This window comes from Anabrus simplex, chromosome 8, assembly GCF_040414725.1.
Source record: "Anabrus simplex isolate iqAnaSimp1 chromosome 8, ASM4041472v1, whole genome shotgun sequence".
Classification (NCBI taxonomy): Eukaryota; Metazoa; Arthropoda; class Insecta; order Orthoptera; family Tettigoniidae; genus Anabrus; species Anabrus simplex.
In genome coordinates, this window is record NC_090272.1 from 88,015,042 (window position 1) to 88,033,049 (window position 18,008).

General features: G+C 41.0%; 1 protein-coding gene across 1 annotated transcript in view; it reads right to left on the bottom strand.

Annotated features, from left to right (window-relative positions):
- Window positions 1-18,008, bottom strand: part of Sec24CD (Secretory 24CD) — a 203,717-nt gene that overhangs the window by 154,387 nt on the left and 31,322 nt on the right. The window contains exon 4 of the mRNA XM_067152321.2: window positions 10,549-11,571. Within this exon, the coding sequence (XP_067008422.2) occupies window positions 10,549-11,571 (1,023 nt within the window). The remainder of the gene's footprint in view (window positions 1-10,548; window positions 11,572-18,008) is intronic.

An 18,008-nucleotide genomic window follows, 5' to 3' on the forward strand; every position in this document is an offset into this window, starting at 1 on the left:
CCTAATCATAATGAAGTGTATTTGATACCTTCCAGTGTCTCCAGGTCTCATCTACGTGTACAGCCTTCGTTTGTGATTTTTGAACCAAGTATTAGTGAGGACTAAATATGATGGGTGCAGAATTCAACCAGCTGATTTCCTCTTTTATTTCTCTGTCTCAATCCAAATTCTCCTACTGCATTATCTTCCCTTCCTTGGCCTACCACTGCACAGTCTCCCATCACAATTAAATTCTCTTTACCTTTTACATATTGTATTAAATCTCTTATCTCTTCATGTGTTCTTTCGATTTCATCATCATCCACTGAACTGGTAGGCATATAGACCTGCACTATTGCGGTGGGCATTGGCCTGGTGTCTATCCTCACAATAATCCTTTCACTATGCTGATCGTAATAGCTTATTTGCTGCCCTATTATTTTATTCATTATCAAACCAACTCCTGCATTTCCAGTTTGATTTTGTGTTGATAATTCTGTATTTGCATGACTAAAAATCCTGCTCTTCCAGCCAACGTACTTCACTTATACCAACTACAGTACATCTAACTTTAGTCCATCAATTTCCCTTTTCAGATTCTCTAACCTACCACCACAATTCAAACTTCAAAATTCCACTCACCAACTCACAGAATGTCACTAACCATCTTCCTGATGATCGCCCCCTCGCATGTAGTCTCCACCCGGAGATCCGAATGGGGGAGCAGCTATTTTAACTCCGGAATATTTTACTCGGGTGGAAGCCATTATCAGTACATCATTCATACAGAGTGAGTAGCATGCCCTCGAAAGTTAGTTACGGTTGTAGTTTTCCGTTGCTTTCAGCCGGGTAGCAGTCTCAACATGGCTATGTTAAATATTATAAAAAGAAAATATCAGTCAATCATCTAGACTATCGCCCTTGGAACTTCTGAAAGGCTGCTACCCGTCTTTTGATGAACCATTCGTTAGTCTGGTCTCAGGACAGATACCCATCCAATATAGTTGTACCTACGGCTCGGCTATCTGCTTCAATGGGACGCACAAGCCCGCCGCCGAAAGGTCACATGGTTTGCAGGGGAGGGTACTCAACATATATGAGTAAATACCACAACATCTCTGCTACAATCATGAAATATTAACTTTTATGATAATAAAAAGTGTTATTTGACAGAATCTGATGAAGCTCTTTCAAGAACGAAACCTGTCATTATTGTGATCTTTCTCAGGTGTTTTCTAGTTTTATACATCTTGCATTCGTTTCGACAGTCTGGAAGACTTTGAAGTTATATATTAACTAAGATGAAACTGAAAATAAAAATGGGTTCTACCTAAAATAAAAACTAAAAATTGAACTGTCAACATCATCTTTCTTCTTTGCCCTGGCTGAATTGTGCCTGCAGTGTGAGCACTCCTGAGCATCACTCTGGTTTAGCTCTTCTGATCTGTAGAGCACATTCCCTCTGCTTCTGTACCTGGGGAACAGGGATGCCCTTCCTTATCAAGATTTTCACTCCGATGAACTGCTGTAGCTGTCGGGAGAGAAGCATGCCGGGAAGCTGGCGAACTGCTGTAGCAATTGTGAGTTATTTGATCTTTCCGTGCTGTTACGAGAGACTGCTGGAGAAGTTTTACCTTTGTGATATCTGCCGCTGTCTTGAGAACCTGTAGTTACTAGTAGACACACCCGATGCCGAGGCATAAACTTAAATGTAAGGGTTTGAGTGACCTTTGTACTCATCACTTTGCTGTCTATCTGCTGTTCACTACCAACGTTTAGCAGCTGCCATAGGTAGTTTCAAAGCATTCTGGTAACATATTCCATAATGCTGGAGAAACTGTATACTGCAGAGGAAGGTTGTACTTCATACTGGGTCATGACTTCATGACTTAGAAAGAGATGATGATACGAAGGACTTAACTCTGCCAGTGCCACGCCCAATGCCTTGGATCTAAAAGGAGGATGGGAAGTCTGTATGAATGAAAATACCTAAAATGATATATGATCGAATTATATGTTAAAATAGAAAAACTTAGTTAACATCTCATGTCTTAACAGAGTGAACAAATACTAGTGAGAAAGTGGAGAGCAGATAGTATCCCTTACTGCGGGCAAGACCAACCACCCCACTCTTGCTATGCTGGAGTGAAATGGTAAAGGTGATTTTAGCTGCTCGTTATCATGTTGCTCTTGGATGCCCTCAGCCTCTCCTTGGTTCTGTGATGGCAAGAGTTTTCTACATAAGATGATTGTAATCATGCCGCTTGATGTGTCTGTACCAACAAAGTTATCTTTCCTCCATTTCCTTGCCAATAGCAGTGATTCTGAAGGATTTTCACACGTGCTAATTAACAATTGGTCGATTAACATAACACCTGCAACCACTGCAGCATTCGCATATCTGTGATGTTCATTTGCTGATTGTGCTTCTTCTGCCTTGCCCAGCATTTGGAGTCATACATGAAGGTAGGTCTGACAATCCACTTTATGAGTATCAGGCTGTCACAAAAGAAACCTATCACTGATCACTATGTCCGGCTCCATGGCTAAATGGTTAGCGTGCTGGCCTTTGGTCACAGGGGTCCCGAGATCGGTTCTCGGCAGGGTCGGGAATTTTAACCATCATTGGTTAATTTCCCTGGCACGGGGGCTGGGTGTATGTGTTGTCTTCATCAGCATTTCATCCTCATTACGACGCGCAGGTCACCTACGGGAGTCAAATCAAAAGACCTGCACCTCGCGAGCCGAACCCGTTCTGGGATCTCCCGGCACTAAAAGCCATACGCCATTTCATTTCATTCCAGTGATCACTATTTCATCCAGCCAACACTGATCAGATGCTTAACACTGTTGTTAATTGGCATCAGTGGTAATGACAGAGATAACTTACCCTGTCAGTCACCAGCTAGGAAGACAAGTGTTGTGTGGACCAAGCAACTCTGGATCTGCAAAATTGCAGAACATCTATATATATATATATATAAAAGTCATTGTATGTATGTGGGTGGGTGGGTTTGTACCACATCTCCTCCCAAACCATTGGAGCGATTTCAACCAAATTTGATACACTTATGACTTGGTATCAGGAGACAAACCGCGTGGTGGTAAGACATCCCAAACACCCCTGGGGACGGGGGGGGGGGGGCGAGGGGGGTCATATATAAAAATAAATGAAAATAGTGTCGAATCCATACTTTTTGGGATCGCTGAGATGAATAGTGACACTCCAATTTTTTCAAAGTCCAAGTTCAGCCCCTTTGGGGTGGGGGCGAGGGGGGAGTGATATATATAAATAATCGAAAATAATGTCGAATACATAGTTTTCGGGGTCGCCAAAGTGAATAGCGACACTCCGGATTTTTGGTATCAGGAGACAAACCACGTGGGGGTAAGACACCCCAGGAACCCTTAGGGGCGGGGGCGAGGGGGGTCATATATAAAAATAAACGAAAATAGTGTCAAATCCATACTTTTCGGGGTCGCTGGGATGAATAGTTACACTCCAAATTTTTTTAAAGTCCAAGTTCAGCCCCCTTTGGGGTGGAGGCGAGGGGGGAATGATATATACACATAATCGAAAATAGTGTCGAGTCCATACTTTTCGTGGTCGCTTAGGTGAATAGTGACATCCCGGGAATTTTTAAATTCCAAGTTCAACCCCCTTTAGGGTGGGGGACAAGGGGGGAGTGATGTATAAAAATAATCGAAAAGAATGTCGAGTACTCTTCGGGGTCGCTGAGATGATTTTTACTATCAGGAGACAAACCACGTGGGAATGAGACACCCCAGGAACCATTAGGGGTGGGGGGCGGGGGGATTGAGATATGAAAATCATCAAAGTACATACCTTTTTGGGTTGCTGTGAGGAATAGTGACACTCCAATTTTTTTAAGTCCAAGTTCAGACCCTTTGGCGTGGGGGCGAGGGGAAGTGATATATACATGTAATCGAAAATTGTGGCGAATACGTAGTTTTCGGGGTCGCCAAAGTGAATAGCGACACTCCGGATTTTTAGTATCAAGAGACAAACCACGTGGGGATAAGACACCCCAGGAACCATTAGGGGTGGGGTTCAAGGGGGGTCATAAATAAAAATAAACGAAAATAGTGTCGAATCCATACTTTTCGGGGTCGCTTAGATGAACAGTGACATCCCGGGAAATTATTAATTTCAAGTTCAGCCCCCTCTAGGGTGGGGGGCAAGGGGTAGTGATATATAAAAATAATCGTAATTAGTGTCGAATCCACAGTTTTTAGGGTCGCTGAGGTGAATAGTGGCACTCTGGACTTTTAAGGTCCATATTAAGGCCCCTTTTTTGGTGAGTGGTTAGGAAGGGAGTTAGATATAAAATAATCGAAAATAATGTCACATCCATGGTTTAAAGTGTCGCTTAAATGAGGAGTGACACTCCGGTTGTCGTTTAAGTCCAAGTTGATCCCCAATTGCCAGGCGGGTGAGAAGGAGTCAAGAACAGAAAATATCCAAATGACCGAGATTAAGGATGTTTTTTTCTACGTTCCAGTATAACTGTCAGCAGAACTTAATACAAATATTACCTATTACCTGAAAAAAATACTAAGGGGGAAAGACACCCCTTGAATCCTTAGATAAGGGTACGAAATGTAATTAAGACTGAAAATGACCGATATTAGCGTTGAATCCATACGTTTCGGGACTACGGGAACAATTTCAAACAAACTTGGTCACTTATGACTTATTATCAGGAGACAAAGTGCGTGGAGGTATGACAACCCTAGCACACCTACGACGGGATGAGGTGTAGAAATAATCGAAAATAGTATCGAATCCATTCTTTTCGGGGTCGCTGAGATGAATAGTAACGCTCCAATTTTTTTAGAAGTCAAATTTCTGCCTCCTTTCGCATAGCGGTGAGAAAAAGTGAAAAACAAAATTTCGAAAATGACCGAGAGAATGGACGCATGTGTGTATACTGGACCTACTGTCTCGAGAAATATACCCTAGGGGTAAGAGACTCCTAGCCTCTAAAGTAGGGGCAAAATGTAAATATTAACCGAAAATAACCGAAATTTGTGTCTAATCCATAGTTTTCGGGGTCGCTGAGATGAACTGTAACACTCTGGATGCCGTTTAAGATAAAGCTCAGTCCAACTCGGCAGGCGGATGAGAACTGGCAAAAAACTGAAAACGTCCAAAGGGACGAGTTTAAGGATGTACGTGTGTATGGTCTAGCATATCTCTCAATCAAACTTGGTATACACATGACTTACTATATAGAAAACATTACTGTGGAGGTCAGATACACCTAGCCCCCGCTGGTGTTGGGGAATGAGAGGGGCTGACGTGCAAAAATAAGGAAAATAACCAATATTAATGTCGAAACCCATTGCTTATGTGTCGCTGATACAAACTGTGACGCTGTGGATAGCGTTTAAGTCCACGTTCAGCCTCCATCGAGGCAGGAGCTGAGAAGGGCTTAAAAGTAAATAGTATAAAATGACCGAGATTAGTGTTTACTCGATAATTAAATAATCTAAAACTTGAAGTCAGATACATCTAAATAACTCTAAAACTACATGATAAGTCGTAAAATCAACATCTCAAAAAGAATTCTATAAGCATTCACTTCACACTCAACTAACTGGTAATACAAATATTAAATGTAAACATTCAAAAACTATCCGGGCAACGCTGGGTACTACAGCTAGTGTACAATGTTTTCTTAATGCTCCTTTCACAAGATCCACTGCTTTCCACGCCACGCCACTAGAGCTGTAGAAAAAGGTCCGTAGTATTCACACGAGACACTTTGTGTGGCGCAACCTCCCTCCAATCTTGTCAACAGCAGGCTGCTGTCAACCGGCCTGAAGTGTCTTCCACTCTCGGCAATCGGAACCTCACTAATAATCAGATTAGCTTGTTCAGACGTTCAACATTGTGTGCGCCACAATTTCAAAGTTTTTGTCTCAAAATATCAGTGGAATACATTTTCTCATGTTGGTGTCCTGACGCTATAAACTTGCTTCAAGGATTGACAATTAATCAAACAAATTCCCACTCATACGAAAGTAATTAAAGAACATTTTTGGATCACTGGTACATTCATCTAGAAGAACACCTCGTTCTAGGTGATGTGAACGCAATGGATGGACCCAATGAACCTTAGTACTCTTCTTTCACCTCAAACTTCTTTTCGTAAGAATATAAATCCCATAGATAATGTTCACGTCCATGGTCCAGATTCAAACCGAGACGCATAATATGTGGTGGGGACTAGAAGTTGCCGGCAAATTGACGGAAGTAGACAGCAAGGATAAACAGAGTGTCTGAAAAGTGGAGTGGAGTGACGTGGAAAGCAAGTGGACCGTGTGAAAGGAGCCTGAAGCTGATCCTGCGTACATTCTCTCCAGCAATGCTCTCTATTTTTAAAAGATTGCCTCGACCTGTTCACGCGACCAGAATGATATCAGCCATATATATATCAAAATCTATGGTAGTTGTGGTATCAAGTAGTGCTCTGTCAAGTAGTTAATGACATGTTGAATGAAACTGGACACAGAGCGAATCCCTGATGCAGATAGTCTTCTACAGGAAAACTTTCAGACACACATGGACCAGCTTTCCCTTTGGTAGAGAGATGAACATACATATCCTGAATCAGCCTCACACACTCCTCAAAAAAAGTTTCGGTGTCACAACATCACTCAGACGATGTCTCTGGGAACGTGCTCAAGGACTTTCTCCAGGTTGATGAACATCATGTGGAGATCCTTACATAGAACATAGTGCTTCTCCGCCATGATTTGTAGCCTGAATTGCATCACTTGTGCTGGCATACCAAATGTTAAACCGGACTGGTTCTGATCAACATTGATGATATTCCTGATGTTATATTGACAAGCTCCCAAATGTTCAAGGTGTGTGAACTGAGTTTGATGTCTCTGAAGTTCCCACAGACTGTGATGTGTCTCCTCTGCTTGAAGATGGGCACAAGTTAGCTTTGATGAAACAGGTCTGGCATGGGAGCACCAGTAAGGGCCTTATTAAAAATCTTACCCATCTAGACATTTCCTTGTGCACCCAGAGCCTTCCACTGCTTAGGTGGAATGTCATCAGACCCCACAGATTTGCCATTGTTTATTTTTGACATGTCTTTTTGGGTTTCAGCTGGGGTGATCTTGGGTACAGATCCCTGAAGAGGAAGCTGTGGAATTGGGTACAGATCCCTGAAGAGAAAGCTGTGGAATTGCTACATCCATGGGAATGCTTCATAGAGCAACTCACTGATGTACTCCCTCCAACGGTTGCGATGCCCTTGATCTGCGAGATTGTGCTGAAGCAATAGACAGACAGAAGGTCGGCTTTGAATAATAATGTTATTGGCTTTACGTCCCACTAACTACTTTTATGGTTTTTGGAGATGCTGAGGTGCCGGAATTTTGTCCCGCAGGAGTTCATGTGCTAGTAAATCTACCGACACAGGCTGACGTATTTGAGCACCTTCAAATACCATCGTACTGAGCCAGGATTGAACCTGCCAAGTTGGAGTCAGAAGGTCATTGCCTCAACCGTCTGAGCCACTTAGTCCAGCAAGGTCAGCTTCGTTATCAATTCAAATGCTTTAAACATCTGAAGGAAAAATACAATATTCTGTTCCAGAAATGGGAAGTGATTGAACTACCATCTGATGCTCGAGAAGTAGTATCTAAATTCTGCATGAACTTCTTTTGGGGTTTTGGCATTAGTGTTTTGGAACTGGAAGAAACTGCCATCAACAACTTCAGGAACTCTCTCCAATTTGTCAAACAGCATTTGTATAGTATGATAAATTACAAATGAAATAAACGTTTCCATTCGGAGATAGCCACCACCTTAGGAAAATCATGAAAATCATTGAATCAATGAATAAAAGACATTTTAAATTCAAAATATTATTTAAATATTGTTTGGAAAAACTGATTATGAGGCTATATCTTGACGGTAATTCCTACCGAGTGGAATGGTCATGTGTATTAATGTGCTACAGCTATGGAGCCAAGCTTTGCATTCGGGGACGAGTACGTTCAAACCCCATCAGCTGTCCTGAGAATGGTTTTCAGTATTTTCCCATTTTCACCTCTAGGAAAATGCCAGGACAGTTCCTATCCATAGGCCACAGCTGATTAGTTCCACCTCCTTACCCAATTTCATTCACTACCATTTATTTCATATTCATTAGCTCCTAGAATGAGGTTGGCATCAGGAAGGGCACCCGACCATAAAAATACACCACTTCATCATACCTCATCCTTGACCCTGTGTTACGAAACAGGACCAAGTGGTAGGCATACATTCATCTTCACTGTAACCCTTATACAAGTACAGCTATACTTGCTGGATTTCTTCTCTCTCACATTGTTGTGGACACATCAGGTGGTGACTTGGTCCTTGGAGGGCTTGTTATGTTGCATGGCAACTTTATAGATTTGTTTTACATCTTCTGGCAACTCCAGGTCTTTGTACAAGCCTTGCATTGCTTCTCCCTTAGCTTCTGCAAATGCTGTCTTTACAAGTTTTGACCTTGTACCTCATCCTCAGGCGTGGCCCATCCTGGCTGTTTGTAGACTTCCACCACTCCTTGAAAACAGTTTTCTTCTCCCTGCAGTGCATCTTGGACTTTGTCTTTCCACAAGCATGTCTTCTCGGTGATCAACCTCCCTTTCGAGGCGTAAAGAAGCTGCCTTGCTTTCTCTGTGCAATAACTCTGGCAATGTTGTCATATATAGTCTGGGCTATCAAAGTTATTTGCCTCTAGGTCCTTGGCAAAATAGAATTTGATGTCATCAATTAACAGCTGGGCTGTCTGCATCTCCTTCAGTTTAAACCATTTGATCTTCTCTGGCAAGGTGGCTTCAGTATGCAGATGACATAGCTTTAACTCGCCCATAAGAAGCCTATACTGTGATAAGAAAGGTTCATCTGGAAGGATTTTACAATCAACAAACTGTTTGAGCAGGTCATGACTGCAAACGATGTAATCTATCTGGTTACATACAATCCATAAAACATCAACAAACAGTACTTGTATTTTATCTTGACAAGAGATAATGAATAGTAGTCGAAACATCAACATATTTATAACCTCATCTTGACAAGGGCTACTGTACAGGGGTTGAAACAGCATATTTAAAATGCCAACATGGCCAATATCCCAGAAGAACAAAGCTTGACAGTTAAGTCATGAACACATGCACTAGTATAATGACAATATTACTGGTTTTAAGTCCCACTCAATACTTTAATGGATTTCAGAGATGCTGAGGTGTCTATATTTTTACATGCTAATAAATCTACCAATATGAGGCCAGCATATTTTTCATCTTCAAATACCACCAGACTGAACTGAGATCAAACCTACCAACTTGGGCTCACGATGCAAGATCTCTAATGTCGGACATCTCAGCCTAATAATATTTCTATAGAACCAGCAATCATTATACAACTGAAGTATGAGAGCTGCTGTTTTCTGATTTTCCCCTTCAATTACATTTTTGGCCTAATTCAGTCAAAGAGGATTAATTGGATGCTGGTTGTAAACTGTTTAGTGCAGAAGCATTTTAATCTTGCAGTATCATTGTACAAAAAGTGTGTGAAGAGTTGACAATAGCTGTGCACCGTTGAATAATTACTAAAACAAAAATTATTGACATTCAGAGCAACATATCAGAAGAGGAACCTGCAGAAGTTTAGTCTGATGAACAATCACAAAAAAACTCATAACTACGAACGTTGTCAAGTAGCCTGGACAGAAGACAAATCATTTGTGAAATGCTGCATCTGTAAGAAAACTATCTGCAGCAAATGCACAACTAAGGGCGGACGCATACACATCATGTGATATTAGCCAGTAAAGGTAGGCTACACTAATGTCTTTCAGTTTCCTTATTATTAGTATTATTTTATATTAATATTTCATATCAAAATAATGTACGCATGTTAAATATAAAACATGTAGCATATGTAACAGTCTGTTCGACAGTTACCAATCTCCATCCATCCATTAATAATTACAGAAAAGGTGGGTCATATGTGATTCAGCCGCAATTCTAAAGGATACCGAAATCGCAGCGGTGGTTGTGTTAATTTACTTCATTTATAATACTGCATACTTTCTCAGCTGAATGAATCCTTCTCAATACCAAGTACCATATAAATTGATTTATTAATTAAATTAATCAACAAAATTAATTAGGTATACAATAGTCATTATGCCGGGCTGAGTGGCTCAGATGGTTGAGGCGCTGGCCTTCTGATCCCAACTTGGCAGGTTCGATCCTGGCTCAGTCTGGTGGTAACTGAAAGTGCTCAAATACGTCACCATGTCGGTAGATTTACTGGCACGTAAAAGAACTCCTGCAGGACTAAATTCTGGCATCTCCGAAAACCATAAAAGTAGTTAGTGGGACATAAAGCAAATAACATTATTATTAATAGTCATTATGTATAATTTGTTAAATTATTCCCATGAGCCCTCATTTTAAAGCACTCTGGAGTCAAAAATATAAAATCCTCCCGGTCATATTAAAAAGGATTCAACAGTATATACTTACAGGAGGCATCTGTCCCATGGACGGATACTGCGGTCCTCCACCAGGTTGTGGCGGCATGCCACCTGGTGGCTGTGACATCATAGGACCTCCAGGCTGTGGTGGCTGTGTCATTGATCCACTACGCGGCGGCATACTGCCTGGCTGAGGAGGCATTCCACTATGCTGTGGCATGCCACCTGGTTGAGGTGGCATACCACCATGTTGAGGTGGCATACTGCCATGCTGTGGAGGCATTCCACCAGGCTGAGGCGGCATGCCACTATGTGGTGGAGGCATGCTACCTGGCATAGGGGGCATGCTGCCATGTTGGGGATGCATACCACCCGGTTGAGGTGGCATACTACCATGCTGGGGAGGAAATCCGCTGGGCTGTTGAGGCATGCTATTACGCTGAGGTGGAGGCAAGCTGCCTGGCTGCGGTGGCATACCACCTGACTGAGGAGGTAAGCTGCCTGGTTGAGGTGGCATACTACCACCCTGCTGAGATGACATACTGCTCGGAGGTGGCGGCATACTTCCTGGTGGAGCTTGCATACCTCCTGGCTGAGGTGGCATACTTCCAGGTGGACCATGCATACCTCCTGGTTGAGGTGGCATACTTCCAGGTGGACCATGCATGCCTCCTGGTTGAGGTGGCATACTTCCAGGTGGACCATGCATGCCTCCTGGCTGAGGTGGCATACTTCCAGGTGGACCCTGCATGCCTCCTGGTTGAGGTGGCATACTTCCAGGTGGACCCTGCATGCCTCCTGGCTGAGGTGGCATGCTCCCTTGTTGAGACATAGGTGGCATTCCAGCCATTTGACCTTGCAATGGGCCTCGTCCAGGATGAGACTGTGGACTCATAGCACCATTCATATACTGTGTAGATGGTGGCATTGGCTTCTGCTGCAGAGATGACTGATCCAGTCCTGGGCTGGGAGAAGGAGATGGTCCACCATTCAGTGTTGGGTGAAATCCACCTGGTGGGTAGCTATTGGCCTGAGATGGATGTCCTGGTTTTGAAGGAGCTCCAGGAAAATTCTGAAACAAAATACAGTCACAAGTTAAACAGAAAATACAAGCAATGCAATAAAACTAGGCAAGGAAAAAGTATAGAGGAAAAAAAACAAGTAAACAATGAAAAAAGAAAAGAAAATTTTAAAAAAATTGTCTGATACTGCAACTGCAGCAACTTGCATTTTAAAATGTCAAATTATTAGGTTCATGACATTCATCAGATTAGTACAGTAGATGCTGTTTTATCTGGCAATTGATCATCCAGAAAGTTCTATTGAGCCAAAAATCGATCATGTGCTTCATTCTAGTTCACTATCCTGTTAACTGGCAGCGAGAATTTGAAAATCCGGTGCAATTCTATCAATGCCCGACACAGGCCGCAACATACCGCCATTACCAGTGTGTTCTGTGTTGTTTCATCACCTAAACATTACTACAAAATCATGTAAGGAGAGCGTAAGAATAAAATAGACACATCATTTACATTCATCCTAATGTTTACACACTCAGTGCGCTGTAACTATTTATACCGCATTTTTTCTTTTTCTTTCTGTTTGTATTTCTACATCATTTTATTTCTGCCGCTCCCTCCTGAATCTATAATGCCTAGTTTTAGGACTTATTGTCAGCTTAATACAGAAAAAGAAAAAAAAAAGTCACTAGTTTTTGAAGTTCTTAGTCAAAATCCTAATCAACGAGTTCTGTAAAATTTATAAAACTCAGATGTAAGGGCTACCCTTCTTAATCAGTACTTTTGTAATATTATTTATCACCTTCAACAAGCTCATGGACCCATATAAAATGGTCTGTGGAGAAAGGAACAAGTCACTTTTTTGTACTTTCACAAATTAACTTGACCAAGATGCACTGTCCTGTGTAGAAAGGAACTATGTGCGCAGTATTCTAAGGGGAGAAAACTCATACCAACATTCTTCATCATGAGAAGAAAGGAAGTATGTCAGCGACATATAAAAAAGGAAAATTGGAAGATGAAAATTCAAAGATATTAAAAAAATTGATGAAATACATTTAAGGAGTAGACACAAAACTGTTTTACGATGAATGTGGCCAACCTCAAGTAGTGATGATTCAGTCATGTTGTGAAATGATTTGAACATGTTTTGAAATATTTGTCCCCACAACTTTTCCTTTCAAAGACACTTAGCATCCTAACAATATTTTTATTTTTGTTCTAATAGTGTAATTTCCCTTCAATTGAGTGATTATTATGTAATAAAATAATTGACATAGTTTAGCCTACTTCATATTAATTTTCATTTATTTGATCAATAAATAATAATTTTGTGGTAAAAATACATGTTTTTCACGAGTAAGTTACCTGATGATATTGATTCCCATAACGGACCAATTAAGTTACCTGGACTATGTTAAATTTCGACAGCAACAGGCGAAACGAACTATGGTATGTGTTATTAACATAATTAATTCTCTAATCCCTCATTAAATATATCAGTTCTCTTAAGAGTGTAATAATTGTGATAGGCCATCTATTAAATAAAACGACAAATTGATTTGTTCAGTGCGATATTTTATTCACAATTCCATTTTTTGTTTTTCCTGCAAACTTAAAAACGGGAGGATTTAAAACAGCATTCAAAACAAACAGCTCATTATCAAAACACATTGATAAATGTGATCTAAATAAAAGAGACCATTTTGCGAAATCAGGAATTTATGAACTCTAATGCCAAGAACCAAATTGTAATGCCATGTACATCAGCCAAACGAAACTTAATTCCATACTAGGTGCAAAAAACAAATAAAGTTATTAGACACTCAGCCTTCGGTGAACACGTATCTTACAACGCACGACTTCGAAGACATCGACATAGACCTAAACATTTTACACATAAAAAATAAAAGCAAATTACCTAATATTAAAGACGGTATTGAAATTTACATACAAAAATAAAATTTAAAAAAAAAGCTAGCCAAGTCAACCTCAATGATCACACACATTTGAAAAATTCACCCCTCTTTGCACTACTTAATTTCTGAACAATACTTCACACTTTTTGCATTAACGCTGAATGATGGTGGTGATGATGATGATGATGCTTGTTTAAAGGGGCCTAACATCTAAGGTCATTGGCCCCTAATGTACGAGATGGACGACATGATATAATAATTAAAAGTTTTAGACATTCTTGTATCAAAATTTAAAATTTTCTATTTGCCAGATGATCGTCTATCAATTGACGAAAGCTTTGGAAAGGTCGCTTGGGGTAGAAAATGTACATTCCGAAGAAGAAAGCCCGTTTTGGGATGGAATCTTTTAAATTACGTGAGGCTAAAACAGGATATGTGTGGAATATCCTGTGGTACACAGGCAAGGAAACTGAGCTAGTAAATGAGGTTTGTGGGGTTAATATTTCTCAGTATACCAAACCCTCGAAAGTTATGTTTGCTCTAGCCGAACCTCTTCTAAATAAGGGATACCTCATAGCTCTAGCTAATTATTACAGTAGCCCAGAACTCTTCGATCAGCTCAAAGAGTTTCAGACAGACACTGTCAGTACTGTAAAATCTAACAGAAAAAAATCTTCCGAAAGACATCATGGGGAAAAATTTGAGAAAAAAAGGGGAGGTGGCTTTTGCCTATAAAAACAAACTCAGGCCTTGATGGGGAAAGACAAGAGAGATGTCTTCATGCTGATTAGTAATCATGACACAGAAATGGGCACTGTTCTAAACAAGAAAGGAGAAACCAGAGAGAAGCCATCTGTATGTATTGAGTACAATGACTCAATGGGAGAGGTGGACTTATCGGACCAATGTATCGTGCCATACAGTACAGCAAGAAAAAGAATCAAGAAATATTACAAGATTTTTAGACACTTACTCGACGTAACAGTGTTCAATGCTTTCGTGACATAGAAGAAACATGGCGGTAAATTCACTCAGATGAAGTTTCGTATTCAAATTGTGCAGAAACTATTTCAGAAGTATGCGAACGCTACTCCTAATGCAGCCTTGCCAATTCGATCAGTGAGACCCGCACCTGTCGACTTGTCAACTCGATTCTCGGGAAGGCATTTTCCAGATTTCAATCCAGCCTCAAAATCAAGACTGCATGCAAATAAAGGCGGAAACACACTGCTGTCACTTCACGTGAACCATCTCTGAGCTGAGTCAGCGTGGAGGGGAGGTTGATGATGTCACTGCATGCGGCGTGAAGACAGGAAACACACTGTCCTCACATTCACACATCACAGTATACTTCGTCCGATGGCAAACTACGATGGTACATCCAATTCATCGGATTCTGATTAATTGCCTGTGATGTTTCTGTTGCCACGAGTACTGTCCGTCGCAAACGACTGTGGGTGCATGAAAGTAATTTGCGGTGAATATCACAATTTAGTAAAGGAGCTAAATGGGCATCCAGAAAAATTTCAGATGTACTTCAGGCTGATAAAAAAAATGAATTCAACTACTTACATAATCTCATCAAGGATGAAATTGTTGGCCGAAATACGCTCTGCATTTGCAATATATTCGGAGGAATCCTACATAAGCATTTCAGTATGGGAAAATTTCAAAAAATAATTCGACTCATTTGAGGGCTCTGTGCCATGGCAATTACCAACAGTTCGTCATGGAAGAACACATTGAACAAAGAAGAAATGAACTGGATATCTAATCTTTTTTTCTTTTGCCTTACGTCGCAGCGACACAAATAGGTCTTATGGTGACGATGAGACAGGGAAGGACTAGGAGTGGTAAGGAAGCGGCCGTGGCCTTAAGGTACAGCCCCACCATTTGCCTGGTGTGAAAATGGGACACAACGAAAAACCATCTTCAGGGCTGCCTACAGTGGAGTTCGAACCCACTATCTCCCGGATGCGAGCTCACAGCTGCACGACTCTAACCGCACGGCCAACTCGCCCGCTGATCTCTAATTCACCAGGATAATTTGTATTTGTAATTTGTGTAGGACTTAATTTATTATTATTATTATTATTATTATTATTTACTGCTCCGTAGCTAAATGGTTAGCGTGCTGGCCTTTGGTCACAGGGGTCCCGGGTTTGATTCCCGGCAGGATCGGGAATTTTAACCATCATTGGTTCATTTCATTGGCACGGGGGCTGGTGTATGCGCCTTCATCCTCATCACGACGTGCAGGTCGCCTACGGGTGTCAAATCAAAAACTTGCACCTGGCGAGCCGAACTTGTCCTCAGCCACTCCCAACACTAAAAGCCATACGCCATTTCATTTATTATTATTATTATTATTATTATTATTATTATTATTATTATTGGGATAACAATCATAAGCACAATTATGGATTGTTTTCAACAAATTAATCCCTATTAAAACTAGTCTGTGTGATCTAAATTCCTTTCCTATTCTGTACCATGCCTCCTGCCACATTTACTGATTTCTATAGTTAATCGAACCTATGTCATACAGATTCTCATGCACCCGCACCAATTCAATTAACATTCCTTCCATATCCTAAAAGAAACTGCTTCTATTCGCACTTCACGTCGCCAGATATGTGCAAGAGCAGAAAATTGTGCTCCACGTGAAGAGCGCTGTCACCAGATTCTACGTCACAATGACGTCAGCTGACGTCAACAGCCGTGACATGAGTGCAGTGTGATCATTGTACATTTCATACAGTGTGGAAAAGGCATAGCACATCTTTCTTGCCAGGTTCGATTGCGTCACGATACGCGCGAACTCGCATGAAGTGACAACAATGTGTTTCCGCCTTAAGAGATGCGTTGTTTGCGTGGCGAAAGGCCAGCTGCGGGACACTCAGTATTATTGTGTAGTTTGCAATGTCGCTTTGTGCCCCTCTCCTTGCTTCAGGCTATACCATACAGCTGAAGTATGAGCATTGCAAATATGCCAGTGAGTCTGTATGGGAATCAACATCTACATCATCTCAGGTTCCATGCTCGGGGAATTTGAGAAGCTCGTAGTCAACACTCGGCGACCGCTGTACAATCTGTGTGCCGGCAACTATAAGTGACCATCCTGAAATAGTTTTTTCAATTTTTTCTCCAGTCATTTGTTATAGCTATTGAGTGTAAATAATTAGTGTAAATAGTGTTGAAAGTGTCAGCATTCCCAATGGTTTTGGATGTGCATTTTCTCTGTTCCTTGTATTATTCAAAGTGTTTTTTATTTGAATACCATTTATTCCAGGCTTCATTTCTTGTTGGTTCTCTTGTGTCCAGGGAAGTTGCCTTACTTATATTTTCTTTCCTTCCTGACTTACACACTGAAGTCACCCATTATTTTTAACCATATGATCAGGTGTTTTTATAATAACTCTTTTCCCAGCAAAGACTAGAATTCTTCGACTTCGTCAGGGTTCTTTTTTGTTGTCTTCAATATCAAGGCATGCCCATTAAAAATTACGTACAAGTTATTTCCACTCTTCAGAGTTAAGAATGAAAGCCACGGCAGTGATCTAAATTCAATAATGGCATCTGTTATTGTTTTACAAACAAAGAAGGCAGTTCCTAAAATTGGTGTTTTCTTCTATTACCTGCTCTACATATATTCCCTGATAGCTAATCCTTTTAATATCCTGTAGTTACTCACTGTAGATATTTCATCTGGAAGAAATGTTGTCTCTTGTACTGCAAGGATCTTGATTTGATACTTCCCCAATTCCATGACTACTTCTATCTGTTTACCAACTCTCAAGAGGGTGTTCACATTCGTCATACCAGAAATGCCTACCAGTGAATGTCGAAATTATTCCAATTAATGCTCGTGAAATTGCTCGAGAACAAAAATTTGACAATTTTAAAGCAAGTTGCCATTGGGTTCAACTATTCATGAGCTAGGGATCCTCTCAGTTAGATAGAAAATGCTGACCAAACTCCCACATATTTCGATATGCTTGCAAACTACACTGTAAAAGAAAAGGAGAAGAAGGAAGTGAAAATCCTGACGACAGAGGTGAAAAGTGGTGCTAACTGACTCTGTGAAAGAGCAACATCAGAAATGCCTACAAATAAATGCTAAAATTATTCAAATCAAGGTTCATGAAATTGCTTGTGGACAAAAAAATTGACATGACAGTTATGCTTGCATGTACTGCCAATGGACATATACTGCCTCCTTTCATTGTGTTTACATGCAAGGCACTGCCAATGTCGGAAAACAAAACACAGCTACATGGCGCTGCATCCCTGATGGGACTTGGCCTACCAAACGACCGCTGCTCAGCCCAAAGGCCTGTAGATTATGAGGTGATGATCAGTGCAAAGAATCCACTCAGCTGTTATTCTAAGTCTTCTAGACCAGGCCCAAAGCGGGAACATTTCTGAAAAGCGTTATTTTACGAGCCTATGAACGAAGTGGTTTACTGAAGAATGGGTGTGTTCGGTGTAGCAACATCGTCCTAGTGATTTATTAGGTTTTCCTAGTCTCCTTGTCTTGGATTCATACACGGGTCATACAACAGAGGTGG